At 45.0% G+C, this 14,654-nt stretch overlaps 1 protein-coding gene across 6 annotated transcripts in view; it reads right to left on the bottom strand.

Moving 5' to 3' along the window:
- Window positions 1–14,654, bottom strand: part of glg1 (golgi glycoprotein 1) — a 102,336-nt gene that overhangs the window by 12,084 nt on the left and 75,598 nt on the right. For 4 of the 6 annotated variants that reach the window (XM_033036120.1, XM_033036125.1, XM_033036124.1 and 1 more), the window contains 3 exons: window positions 12,286–12,409; window positions 7,832–7,989; window positions 30–131 (listed from right to left, as the gene is read on the bottom strand). In XM_033036120.1, coding sequence (XP_032892011.1) covers window positions 30–131; window positions 7,832–7,989; window positions 12,286–12,409 — 384 coding nt within the window. The remainder of the gene's footprint in view (window positions 1–29; window positions 132–7,831; window positions 7,990–12,285; window positions 12,410–14,654) is intronic. The other 2 variants (XM_033036122.1, XM_033036123.1) reach the window with 1 other exon arrangement.

The raw sequence follows: 14,654 nt of genomic DNA, 5'->3' as shown, positions 1-14,654 counted from the left end.
GTCACCGTTTTGTCCTGAGCTCAACCTACCTCTTTAGTGCAGTGGATCTGCAACTGAGGATCCAGCCTGTAGTCCAAAGCAGACTCCTGGATAATCACACGGATCTGACCTTCACAATCTGAAGACAAACGCTGCCAAAAACAAGATTAAATGGAGCTCAGTCACTTTAACACAGTAACATTCAAACACTCTTGTTGGGAGATTAACTAAAAATTCAGTCTTAAATCAAACCTAAGTTTACAAAGTAAATTTTGGCAAATGTTGATTTTTCTCCCTAATTTCTCCTCCCCCCACCTTCCCCCCCCGCACCCCCCCCCCCCCCCCCACCCAGCCAGCCACCCACCCCCTCCCCCCCCCCCCCCCTGCTGCCTTCTGTAATTATACCGTGACTTTTAAAACAGGTTTTAAACTTAGTTGTGCATTCATCATTTTCAAATGAACAGAGAGGGAAGTTATCATTAACATAGACAGCTATTCTCTCTAATTGCCGTTAAGATATTTTGCTCATAAAATGTCAGATAACAAGCAGCTTTCCTTGAACACAACACAGAGGAGGAGTAGGCCATTAAGCCCTTCAAATCTGCCCAACCATTTAATGTGATCATGGCTGATCTATGCCGGCCTCAAACCCATCTTCTCTGTCATTTCTCTACATGTCTCTAATTGGTCGATCTATCAAATATTTACCTACTTTTACTTTAAATACTTCCAATGATCCAACTTCCACCACCCTCAGGGTGGAGAATCCTAGAGATCCACTACCATCTCCAAGTAGTTTCTATCTATCAGTTTTAAATGATCGGCCCATAATTTATAGTTATGTCGACTTGTTCAATAAAAAAACATCCCAAAGATGGCCCAACAAACCCCCTCAGCATCTTGCATTTTTGAACAAGATCACCTCTAATCTTCAAGGAATACAGGCCCAAACTAATCTCTCTTGGTCAGACAACTTTCTCATCTCAGGAATTAGCCTGGCAAATCTACTTTATACTACCTCCAATATCACAATTTTCATTTACAAAACTGTATTCCAGCCTCACCAACATCCTGTGCAATTGCAATAAAATCATCCTGCTTTAAACTCCAACCCCTTTGCAATGAAGGCAAGAATGCTGTTTGTCTCCTTAACTACTTGTTGAATATACTTGCTAACTATTTTGTGATACACGACAATTAGATCCATGTGTATTTCACTTAATAGCAGTCATTTGCTCAGTGTAGTCTCTGCAAACAAAATAACATGTCAAACAGTAAAAAAATCTGCCTGGAATTGACAAATGACTTTGTGAGCTGAAGTCCTTGTTTGCATGAAATAATGGGGTATAAAGAAAATATGAAACAAAATGTTGAAATCTGAAATGAACAGTAAGCGCAGAAGCATGCTGAGGAGAGGCAGTGTGTCGTGGAAAAAGAGCCAATGTAGTAGCTCCATAATCTTTCATGACAAACTCACTACAGATGCCACTCTGTTATTTTGTCGGAACATCTTGAAACAAACTCAATGTTGATCATAAGCTGCATTGTTGATCATAAGCTGCATTCCGGAAGTGGCGGCGCTGGTGAACGGCTGCGGCTCGCCTGCAGTCCGTTTGTTTTTACTTTTTTGTGTTGTTTTTTTCGTTTTGTTTCGCTAAGTTTTTGGTTTTAGGTTGTGTTTATGTGTGTGGGGGGGGGGGGGGGTGGTGGTTGAAACAGGGCTTGCTGTCTCTCCCTTCGGGGGAATGCGACTTTTTGTCGTATCCCCCTTCTCTGCCTCCGTCTGCGCTAAGGCCTAATGGCGGAGCTGGTGACCTCGAGGCTCCGGAGGCAGCCTGTCAGGACTCGCCCTGGGCTCGCTCCCGTGAGGGCGGCCTGGCGCGGGGCTGAGACGCTCCCGTCGGGGCCCCAGCTCGAGGGTAACGGCGCTCCCGTGCGGGCGGCCCAGCTCGAGGGTAACGGCGCTCCCGTCTGGGCGGCCCAGCTCGAGGGTAACGGCGCTCCCGTCGGGGCGGCCCAGCTCGAGGGTAACGGCGCTCCCGTCGGGGCGGCCCAGCTCGAGGGTAACGGCGCTCCCGTGGGGGCGGCCTGGCGCGGGGCTGAGACGCTCACGTGAGGGTGACCCGGCTCGGGGCTGGAACGGTGCTCCGGTGGCTGAGACGGCGTTCTGGCGGCGGCTGCCCGAGTCCCGGGTTCGGCCGCGGGCCAGTGGACGACGTCGTCAACAGCTGTGTCCGCTGGACTGGAGGGCAGCAGCTTCGACCACCCCGGGCTGCGGTGTTTGAACCGGCCCGTTCGCGGAGCTCGGTGAGCCGCGGGACTGATTTTACCATCGCCCGGTGGGGTATCGCCTCAGCGCAGAGGGAGAAGAGGAGGGAAGAGACTGCAGCCCTAAGATTTTTGCCTCCATCACAGTGAGGAGGTGCTTGGTGGACTCACTGTGGTGGATGTTAATTTGTGTTTACTGTCTGTTCTGTTGTTTATTATTGTATTATTGTATGTATGGCTGCAGGTAACGACATTTCGTTCAGACCGTAAGGTCTGAATGACAAATAAAGGATCTAATTCTAATAATTCTAATTGCCTTGTTTGAACGCCAAATGCATTTTGGAAATTACACAACCTTATACAATGTGGAAAATGCTTGCATTCAATCAATATAATGTAAACCCGATCTTCAACTCTTCTTTTTCAAGGCTGAAGGTGGCCAGTACATACTCAATAAACACAAAGCTGACTACTCATCATCTCTGTAATCGCATGTAGGGATGGGCAACAAACACCAGTTTTATCAATGTGTGCAATCCACAGCTGAACAACAGCTGAGACCAGAGCAGATAAAGTATTGCAATAGGGAGCCTCAGAGCAGAATATGAAAACTTAACTAACACCATTATTAAATTTCTGAGATAGATAAAAATAGAATGGTCAAGGCTCCTGCAGATTGTAGCTTAAGCAACTAATGTAATATTTTAAATAAAAAGGCTCATGTTTCTAAGATATCTTAGTGTCTTAGTCGTTACTATAGTAATGATTTCAAAGACTGTTAAAGCAACTGCATTATATATTGACTTACTAAAATGGCACTAAGTCAAAAAAACAAAAAAAAGTATGAGACAATTAGGTCAAAAACAATTTTAACTGCAAAGAATATATTGAAGCAGGAAATGTTATACTGAAGGAGTTTGTAGACTAAAGGTCAGGTTACCAAGTAGTAGACGAGTTGAAAGTGCTTCAAGTACAAAACCAGCGACAAAACATTAATTAAATTAACAAGGAACAAACTGTAGATGGGTTATGCATGCAACCTATAATGTAGTTACCTCATCACCACTAACCACGCCCCATCATATTAGTATAACTGTAGTATCCTCCCTTTGTTCCTCCCACTAGGTCCCAGTACGCCTGAAGGCTGGATGCAGTCAGTGCTGGGACGTGTGTGCCATGTGCTATATTAAAGTACCAGTAAAGGTTACAGTGTGCCAGCTATCACTCCTTTACATGGTGTCAGAAGTTTAAAACTCGCGCTTCCCGTTTACCGGTTTTCATTTATATGAAATGATTAAAGTTCCACTTTGCAGCAAACGCTCGAAACTCGGCGCTGGTAAACTGGCGTCCGTTGTCTGTCTGCAGCCGGACAGGGGAACCAAACGTGGCAAAGTGACGGCGAAGTTTGCTGATCACCATCTCGGAGGTGATGGCAGGGAGGAGGTCCACCTCGAACCAATTCGAGTAAGAGTCTACTAGCACAAGGTATTGCTTCCCACGCCAGTCGAAAATATCGGCAGCCAGAGAAGACCAGGGCATGTCAGGGGCAGGCTGCTGCAAAAGCGGCTGTCTTTGCTGATTCGGGGCAAGAGAGTTACAGTCCGGACAGGAATCCACCCTGGCCTGGATGTACTTAGCCATGGCCGGCCAGTAGTACTGTTCCTGGGCATGTGAGATAGTGGCATCTGCCCCGGGATGCCCCATGTGGGCGGCGTCAAAATACAAGCCATGCAGCGAAGCAGGGACTACAACTTTGTGTCCTTTGATAATAATACCGTCGCGGAGGACCAACTCATCGCGGACTAAAAAATAGGGGTGGACGCTGGCAGGCAACGAATTCCGTTTGGTGGGCCACCCGCGCTTGATGACAGCAGCAAGCTGCTGCAGGTCGGGGTCGTTTGCGGTATGTGCAACCAAGCACTGTAGTTGCTGGGAAGGGACGAAGTTAACGTTCAGTACCTGTAAGTCCGACTGCTCGAAGGGGTGCCGGTCGCAGGATGCCCGGGGGGCCCGGGACAGTGCATCAGCAACATGCATCTCGGTGCCCCTCTTATATGCGATTTTAAAGTCAAAGCGCTGTAGCTGCAGCATCATCCGCTGTAGCCTGGCAGGAGCGCAGTGTATAGGTTTGTTCAGTATCGTTACCAGTGGCTGGTGATCCGTCTCAACGGTGAACCTGGTGCCAAATAGGAAGTCCTTAAACTTCGAACACGCGAAAACCACCGCCAGCAGCTCCTTCTCTATCTGAGCATAGCGCTGCTCTGTGTCCGTCATGGTCCTAGAGGCATAGGAGATGGGCAGCAGCGAGTCATCAGCGTGGGGTTGCAGGCAGGCAGCACCCAGTCCAAAGCGAGAGGCGTCGCAAGTGACCACGATCGGGCGCCGTAGATCAAAGAACTTCAGGGTAGGTGTGCTGACCAGCCTCGTCTTTAGCAGGTCGAACGCCTACTGGTGGTGTGGAAACCATGCCCAGGCAATGTCCTTTTTAGTGAGCTGTCTCAGGGGTGCGCTCAATTCACTGAGGTCGGGGATAAACTTCCCCAGGTAATTCACCATACCCAGGAAACGCTGCAGACTGACAACGTCTGTCGGGGCGGGCAGCTCTGAGATGGTGATCAGCAAACTTCGCCGTCACTTTGCCACGTTTGGTTCCCCTGTCCGGCTGCAGACAGACAACGGACGCCAGTTTACCAGCGCCGAGTTTCGAGCGTTTGCTGCAAAGTGGAACTTTAATCATTTCACCAGCAGCCCGGAGTACCCTCAGAGCAATGGTCTAGCTGAACGGGCGGTCCGCAGCGCTAAGCACCTGCTTGAACAGACCCGCCTCTCGAACGGGGATTTCTATCAGGGTCTCCTGAATCTTCGGAACATTTCCAGAGACAGTACCATGGGATCCCCTGCCCAGCGACTCATGTCCCGTGTTGTTCGCCCTCCGATGCCTATTGCCCAGCAGTCCCTGATGCCCAAAGTCCTGCAGCCTGCTGATGTCCAACAACGCATTGCCCAGAAGCACGAGATCCAGCGGCGCTCGCATGATAAATCCTGCCGCCCTCTTTCGCCTCTGATGCCTGGACAGGTCGTCCGTTTGCAGACGCCCACCGGCTATTCCCGACTTGCCACCGTTGTCAGGTTTGACAGCGCGCCACGGTCCTACCTTGTGGATTTCGAAGGGACTGTATACCGACGCAGCCGCCAGCACCTGTTGGCGGTTAACGAGCCCAAACCACCTCCTGCGATTCCGTATACCCCTCCATCGCGTGTCGAGCCTTCCTCCACTAACGTACCCTCTGCTCCTTGCATGCCACGGTCGGTCCTTTTGCCTCGGGTACCCCCCCCTGCTCCTCCCGGTTTTGCTCCCCCGGCTCTGTTGTCCCCTGCAAGGTCTTCTCTCTCTCCCACTTCCACTCGTTCTACCCCTACTGTTTCACCTGGCTCACCTGTGCATCTCCGTTCCCCCACCAAGCTGGGTTCTCCACCAACCTTCTCTCCCCCTCCTGTTTCTGTTCCTGTCCCTCCTATTCTTTCGGGTGGGGAGGGTGAAGGTGCTGTGCGCACTCGCTCGGGTCGGATTGTAAAACCCCCGGCTCGATACGGAGAGTATGCTTAGCTTTGCAGGTTCTGTATAATAAACCTGCCACTGTTGTAACTTGTTTAAATTGTAAGGGGAAGGATGTAGATGGGTTATGCATGCAACCTATAATGTAGTTACCTCATCACCACTAACCACGCCCCATCATATTAGTATAACTGTAGTATCCTCCCTTTGTTCCTCCCACTAGGTCCCAGTACGCCTGAAGGCTGGATGCAGTCAGTGCTGGGACGTGTGTGCCATGTGCTATATTAAAGTACCAGTAAAGGTTACAGTGTGCCAGCTATCACTCCTTTACACAAACTAACAAGAGATAGTTGCAAAACAGGTAGTAGTAGGGGGAAGAACATCAAGAGACTAGTGTTTAATTGTTATATGCACCAGAACAATTAAATTATTACTTGCTGCAGATAAAGTTAAGCACACTGTACTTAGATAAAGAAACATTGGTAGCGGAGGCATTGGTAACGGGATGGGACTGAACAGGTGAAAAGGAAAACATTCAGGATGTGGGAGAAGATACCAGATTAAGGATTAAAAATAACAAGGAGTGGGATTGAAAGAAGGTTAATTGTTATAATCAAGCATTTATAAGTATAGAGTCTGAAAAGTAGGGAGGAGAAGAGAACTTGCAGTCAAAGGGTCAAAGTAAGGAGGAGGCAGGCAATGCTGTAGTTATTCAGAAAATAACCACAAAAGGTTTCCAAGAACAACTTCACTTCCCTCTTTATTAAGGATTAGACTGGATTAAAATTAAATGGAAATTATTTGGAGCCAGTCTACCCCACGACAGAAAGGGGAGGATTTGTGTAGTTTGATAGCCACAGGGGAAAAGGATCTCCTGTGGTGTTCTCTACTGCATCTTGGTGGAACCAGTCTATTGCTGAAGGTGCTCCTCAGGTTGACCAGTGTGTCATGGAGGGGGTGAGCTGCATTGTCCTAGATACTCTGCAGTTTGAGAAGCTTCCTCCACTCAAGACCATCTCCAGTAAATCCAACTCCACCGCCAGGATGGGCCAGCCTTCCTGACGAACTTATTAATTCTGTTGGCATCCACGGCTTTTGCCCTGCTACCCCAGCACACAACAGTGAAGAAGATAGTACTGGTCACCGCCGATGGATAGAACATCTGCAACATCTTACTGCAGACGTTGAAAGAGTGAAGCCTCCTCAGAAAGTACAGACGGTTCTGTCCCTTCTTATATAGTGCCTCCGCGCTCCTGGACTCCTAGGTACTTGCACTCCTTGGTAAACTACACATCCACAACCTTGATGGAGACAGGGGACATGAGTGTTCCTCTCCTCCTAAAGTCCATCACTAACTCCTTAGTCTTGTCGGTGTTGAGGTGCAGGTAAATTAGCCCACACCACTCAACAAAGTCGTTGACTACACCTCTGTATTCAGCTTCCCTCCACTCACTGATGCAGCCCACAATTGCAAATGTGCAATAAGTCTAGATACTGGTTAGAACTTCACAATGGAGGTTGCTACCTGGCCTATCATACCTACAGTGGTTCCCTGAAAGTGCAAGTCCATTCCTTTTAGCAGAAACTTTAACTCCAGACATACAGGTATGTCCTCCAGCTGCTGACCATGATTCATTTTATTTCTGATAGGTTGTATCAGGGTAAAATGTCCATGAACACATCCATTTAATTATCTCAATTTCATTTTGTTCTAACGTTTTCTTCTTTTCCCAGAAGATCACCAATTGGCAAAAATCTTGGGGGGTTTTCTGCTTGTACCTGTTGAATAGTTAAAATAAATGATTCAAATCACTCCTGTGCTGTAAACTTTCAGGTTCTCTAAAAACTGGTAACAAATGGCTCAAAGCATTGCCATAATAATCAAAACATTAGGTGTCTAACGATAGGTACATTTCCTTACCTTGGAATGCAACAATGGACACATAAATGGGGGTGGGGGAGGGGGAGAAGAGAGAACGAGAAATAGGCAAAATGCAATTCAGCTGAACTGTCTTTTCTGTGGCCCACGTGTCCTTTCAGTACCTGGTCAGCGTATTTCATTTTCAGACAGGAGACGACCTGTCCCTCCAGTTCTTTGCCATCTTTTACAGTGTTTAAAACGGACTGGCAGAATTTAGGGATATCAGCCTTGCAGGCCTTCCTCAGAACTGGATTTAAACGGTAATCTGAAAAAGACATGCAAAAATTAAATGCAAAATGGAGTCGAATTATCTACAATTGTCATCATTTGGCAAAACACAACACATTTGAAGCTAGCTGTGGGACAGCACTACGTGGGATGTGTAACGCAATCTCTGGTAAATTAGCATGGTAAATTACCCCAAATCACAGGATTTCACAGGAAGAAAACAAAGGTGGTTAGCCTGGGATCCTACTTGCAACTGCGCAACAAGTCCCTAAAGATCAGAAATGACAGACCCAAGCTTCGGTGGTTGTTTTGCGAAAGATATTGTACTCAAATTCCAAGAATGATTAGAGAAAATGCATTGAAAGCCATCACTTTCTGCAAGGCGAAATCAGGAGGCAGCTCAAATACCAGCGAAGCATCACCCTGACGAGCTCAATGCATTTTACGCACGCTTTGATAGGGAGAATACTGATGTGCCTTCCCGAGCCCCCATTTGACATGATGGTATTTTGGTCATAGTCACAGAGGTCGACGTCAGAAAATCCTTCAGAGGGGTGAACCCTCAGAAAGCGCCTGGACCCGATGGTATACCCGCTCGTGTTCTGAAAACCTGTGCGGACCAACTGGCTGGAGTTTTTAACGGCCATTTTCAACCTCTCACTTCTGAGGTTTGAGGTTCTCACCTGCTTTAAAAGATCATCAATAATACCGGCGCTCAAGAAAAGCTCAGTGACATGCCTCAATGACTATCGACCAGTGGCACTAACGTCTGTGGTGATGAAGTGTTTTGAGAGGCTGATCATGGCGCAAATTAACTCATACCTCTACAAAAACCTGGACCCACTGCAGTTCGCTTACCGCCACAACAGATCAACGGTGGATGCGATCTCGCTGGCTCTGCACTCCGCTCTGGTCCACTTGGACAACAAAAACTCATATGTCAGGCTGTTAGTCATTGACTACAGCTCGACATTTAATACAATCATCCCCTCCAAGCTGGTTACCAATCTCTCAGAACTGGGTCTCTGCGCATCCCTCTGTAATTGGATCTTCGACTTCCTCATTCACAGACCACAGTCCGTTTGCATTAGTGGAAATGTGTCAGCCTCGAGAACAATTAGCACCGGAGCACCTCAAGGCTGCATGGCTTAGCCCCCTGCTGTACTCACTCTATAGTCATGGCTGCGTAGCCGGTCATAGGGCAAACTCCATCATCAAGTTCGCCGACGACACCACTGTTGTGGGACGTATCACTGATGGAGTCTGGGTATAGAAGTGGGATCGACCGACTGATCTTTAGAGGCTATTGTGCCAGCACAATAACCTGGCTCTCAACACCAGCAAAACTAAGGAACTAATTGTGGACTTTGGAAGGGTAGAATGGGGACCCACAGTCCCGTTTATATCAACGGGTCGATGGTGGAAAGGGTCAAGAGCTTCAAATTCCTGGACGTGCATATTTCCGAAGATCTCTCCTGGTCCCAGATCTCTCCTGGTCCCTGATGCAATTATAAAGAAAGCACATAATCGCCTCTACTTCCTGAGAAGATTACAGAGTCAGTATGTAGAGGAAGACTCTCTCGAACGTCTACAGGTGCACAGTAGAGAGCATGCCTACCGGTTGCATCGTGGCTTGGTTCGATAACTTGTGCGCCCAGGAGCGGAAAAGACTGTAAAAAGTTGTAAACACTGCCCAGTCCATCATCCGCTCTGACCTCCCTCTATCATCGAGGGGATCTACCGCAGTCGCTGCCTCAAAAAGGCTGGCAGCATCATCAAGGACCCACACCATCCTGGCCACACACTCATCTCTCCGCTGCCTTCAGGTAGAAGGTACAGGAGCCTGAAATCTGCAACAACCAGGTTCAGGAATAGCTACTTCCCCACAGCCATCAGACTATTAAACTCAAATCAAACAAAATCAGAACTTTACTGTTGCGCTGAAAGCAAAGCAAGAATGTCATTGTCCTATCTGGGACACATGGCAATAAACTCTCTTGAATCTTAAATCTGAATCTTGAAGCAAAGAATGAACTTCACAGAACAGCCATTACAGCTTGAATTTACTAAAACGACATCCACTCTGTTTTCAGAAATTTAGCATAAAGATTTGATTAACTATTTATTATGTTTTCTTTTTAAACCTGTAATTCAAAGTATTTATAAGATTTTTTTTAAATCAAACAGTAGTAAATATCTCATAGCAGAAACAAGGAAATGCAAATAGTTGGTTTATATAAAAAGACAAAGTGCTGGGGTAACTCAGCAGGTTAGACAGCATCTCTGGAGAATATGGATAGGTGATGTTTCGGGTTGGGACCCTCACTTCATCCTGAAGCCAGGTTAATTTAAATTTTCAAAATTAACATAATGCAATAATCCCTAGTTCTATTTATTTATGAGGTCTGTGCATCACTAGCAAGGCCAGCATTTAATGCCCAACCCCTCAATTCTTCTTGAGGAGGTGGTGGTGGACCACTTTATTTTACCATTGCAGTCTTATGCCATTGGGTAAAGGTCACCAGGACAAAGGAATTAGACCCAACATTGATAGAGGAACAGCGATATATTTCCAGGCCAATGGACTGCATCACATGGAGGGGAACCGAGAGGTGACTTCAAGACCCAAAAAACCCTTGTTCTTCTTGATGATAGAATTTGTAGGTTTGGAAAACTCAGAGTAGCCCAGAGTGTAAATGCGGTGGATGTATAATTGACACTACAGCTGCAGCATTGGCAGTGAACTCAATGAATGCTCAGAGTGTTAGGCGAGGTGAGGTGCCATTCCAGAGGGTTGCATTACCATGGTTATGGTTGAGCTTCAAGTGCTGTTGGAGTTGCACTTAACTTGACCTGTACCTTGTGTGTCACACTCATTCACCAGCTTCTGACCCGTTCTTGAAGCCCATGTATTTATGTGGCTGACCCAACTGAATTACTGGGCAAGATTGGAATATCAGCAATCAGAATGACATTGGATGTCAAGAATGGGTGATTGGACAAATGGGGGTTATTGGTTCGCACTGCTTTGACACAAAACATTACTTGCCACTGATCAGTCCTTTTCTGAATGTTGTCCGGGGCATGGATGGATTAATTTATTGAGAAGCTATGAATGGCATTAAATATCATGCTATTGGAGAACATCCCCCACTTCTGAACAAAGAAATGAAAGGACGGTGCTTGATAAAGTAGTTAAGGTGGTTAGGCTTTGTTCATTGCCCTGAAATACTTCTCTCGTGATGTCCTGGCTCTGGGAAAATTTACTTCCAACAACCACAATCATTTTCCTTTGTAGAGTTCATGGTAATTACTGATCCATATAAATGAGACAATGGGCTTAAGCAGCTAAAGTCCTGTGACTCCTGTTTTAACTTAAGTGCAAATGTAACAAACGTTTGAAACTGCAGTAAACTCTCAATTACTGGAATTGGAACAGAGTAATTAAAAATAAATCCATCCAGTACATTTTAGTTTAATATTCTGCTAAGTAAGTGTGAAACACCTTTATCATTTATTTATATTTATACATAATAGTTGACTGTACTGCATATTGTGGCTAAGTCTAGTCACTGCCATGTAATTTTAAATGGCTTCATTAACTCAATTCATTCTGTTAAGAACATTATGAGAGGCCCACTTTTATAAAACTACGCTATTCACAACTGTAAGAGTTATAGTCCAGAAAGAAATCACTTCTGGTGCAATTTAAGCATTTTGCACCAATACATAAGTATAAATAAATTATAAAGGTGTTTCACACTTACTTAGCAGAATATTAAATTAAAATGTACTGGATGGATTTATTTTTAATTACTCTGTTCCAATTCCAGTAATTGAGAGTTTACTGCAGTTTCAAACGTTTGTTACATTTGCACTTAAGTTAAAACAGGAGTCACAGGACTTTAGCTGCTTAAGCCCATTGTCTCATTTATATGGATCAGTAATTACCATGAACTCTACAAAGGAAAATGATTGTGCTTGTTGGAAGTAAATTTTCCCAGAGCCAGGACATCACGAGAATATTATTAACAGCTTTTAAAAATATACTTGCACAAAGTTCCTTGCACCAGATGGTGGACTCGGAAGAGATGACAGCCCATGTGTACATGGAAGGAGCAATCCACAGACTTTGCTCAATCACAACTTAGTTAGTGTTTTTTTTCTTTCCTAGAAATTACGTTAATTCCTGTTTCCAAACAGTGCAACTCACAACACAGAGCTATTCATAGTTCCAAATAAATGCCAACTTTACAGCCAACATCTTTTCTTCCAAGTGATGGTAAGCAATTTTCCTAATTTTGCTGGATGTTCTGGAGTTAATTGTACATACCAGTGTTCTGTGTGATTTGCCGTTTGGTGATCATCTGCTTGCATTTGGGATCCATAAGTTCAGCATTCTTATTTTGTTTCAGGCACTGCAGCACATTCTTGGAGTCAGAATCAGCACAGTAACGCTGTAAACATAAAGCATACAACCAGTTAATATTCATTTAAGCTTCTAGTAGCCAAACATGAAGTGATTGAAGAAGGGTCTCGACCCAAAACGTAATCTATTCCTTCTCTTCAGAGATGCTGCCTGTCCCGCTGAGTTGCTCCAGCTTTTGGTGTCTATCTTCATAAAGTGATTCATGAGTCAGAAGATTGACAGGATGCAGCCCAACTAAACACCCCTCAAATAACCAATGTTACATTGGCGTGGCCCACAGTAATTACTACCAAAATGCAAATTAGTAGCCACTCAAATAGCAGTTTAGAGAGTCTGAAAATTTAGCCTTACCTCACCCTTTTCTAAATCACCAGTTTATAAAAAATGGCTTTGAGATTTCCGTATCCTTGGCATCATAATATTCTTTCTTTGGTGTGAATTAGTGTAGGTCAATTAAATCAATTGCTCACCTATCAATGTTCACATATTTCACATGGCACTATGACCTGCTAGTTATCCTGCAGTTTCCTACCATTTAATGCCCTTCAATACTTGATCATCAAAATCTACACTCATTCAACATCACAGCTGAGCAAAGCTTAGCCATCAAACCGGCCAATTATATTTAAAGATAAAGTAGAGCATATATGGAGCGCCTGCAATTAACAGAAAATGGCCTAATTGTTTGAATCTACAATCTGCACTCAATAGTAACGTAATTAGTCTCTTAACATTAACTCAGTTCTTGCTTTTGGTCCAAATGCATCCTCAGATCCCATATTTTACAGTGCTACCTTTCCCTCCATCTCAAACCACAACTGTAAACAATCAGTTAGACTTTGAATGGAACACATTTTTCAACAACATCACTGAACATCGGCTGAAGGTAAAGGGGCAGACAAGACTGGTCTTGACAATAAATAAAAAGCAGTACGTTGTTCTCGATATAAATATCAACACAAAATAGAGGAAGCACTCCTCTTACTCCTAAAATTGGCTTTCGTCTTTCAAATACCATTAAGGCATTTGGAAAGGCAGGATGGTTTCAGCAGGAGGATCCAAACTACAGCATACAGTGCCCCCCATAATGTTTGGGACTAAGACCCACCATTCATTTAGTTGCCTGTGTACTCCACAATTTGAGATTTGTAATTGAAAAAAAATCAAATGTGGTTAAAGTGCACATTGCCAGATTTTATTAAAGGCCATTTTTATAAATTTTGGTTTCACCATGTAGAAATTACAGCTATGTCTATACATAGTCCCCCCATTTCAGGGACACATGGCTTCACAGGCATTTGTAAAGGATAAGATGTGTTTAATTGCCTCCTTAATGCAGGTATAAGAGAGCTCTCAGCACCTAGTCCTTCCTCCAATCTTTCCATCACCTTTGGAAACTTTTATTGCTAGTAATCAACATGAGGATGAAAGTGGTGCCAATTAAAGTCAAATAAGCCATTATGAGACTGAGAAACAAGAATAAAACTGTTAGAAACATCAGCCAAACCTTAAGCTTACTAAAATCAACTGTTTGGAACATCATTAAGAACAAAGAGAGCACTGGTGAGCTTACTAATTGCTAAGGGACTGGCAGGCCAAAGAAGTGTATAAACAGGATGGCCGGTTACAGTTTGCCAAGAAGTACTTAAAAGAGCAACCATAGTTCTGGAAAAAGGTCTTGTGGACAGATGAGACAAAGATTAACTTATATCAGAGTGATGGCAAGAGCAAAGTATGGAGGAGAGAAGGAAATGCACAAGATGCAAGGCATACCACCTCATCTGTGAAACACGGTGGCTGGAGAGTTATGGCCTGGGCATGTGTGGCTGCTGAAGGTACTGGCTCACTTATCTTCAATGATACAACTGCTGATGGTAGTAGCATAATGAATTCTGAAGTGTATAGACACATCCTGTCTGCTCAAGTTCAAACAAATGCCTCAAAACTCATTGGCCGGCAGTTCATTCTACAGCAAAACAATGATCCCAAACATACTGCCAAAGCAACAAAGGAGTTTTTCCAAAGGTAAAAAACGGTAAATTCTTGAGTGGCCAAGTCAATCACCCAATCTGAACCCAATTGAGCATGCCTTTTATATGCTGCAGAGAAAACTGAATGGGACTAGCCCCCAAAACAAGCATAAGCTAAAGATGGCTGCAATACAGGCCTGGCAGAGCATCACCAGAGAAGACACCCAGCAGCTGGTGATGTCCATGAATCGCAGCCTTCAAGCAGTCATTGCATGCAGGATATGCAACAAAATACTAAACATG

The sequence above is a fragment of the Amblyraja radiata genome, chromosome 17 (assembly GCF_010909765.2).
Source record: "Amblyraja radiata isolate CabotCenter1 chromosome 17, sAmbRad1.1.pri, whole genome shotgun sequence".
Classification (NCBI taxonomy): Eukaryota; Metazoa; Chordata; class Chondrichthyes; order Rajiformes; family Rajidae; genus Amblyraja; species Amblyraja radiata.
This window is presented reverse-complemented; position numbering and strand designations above follow the sequence as displayed.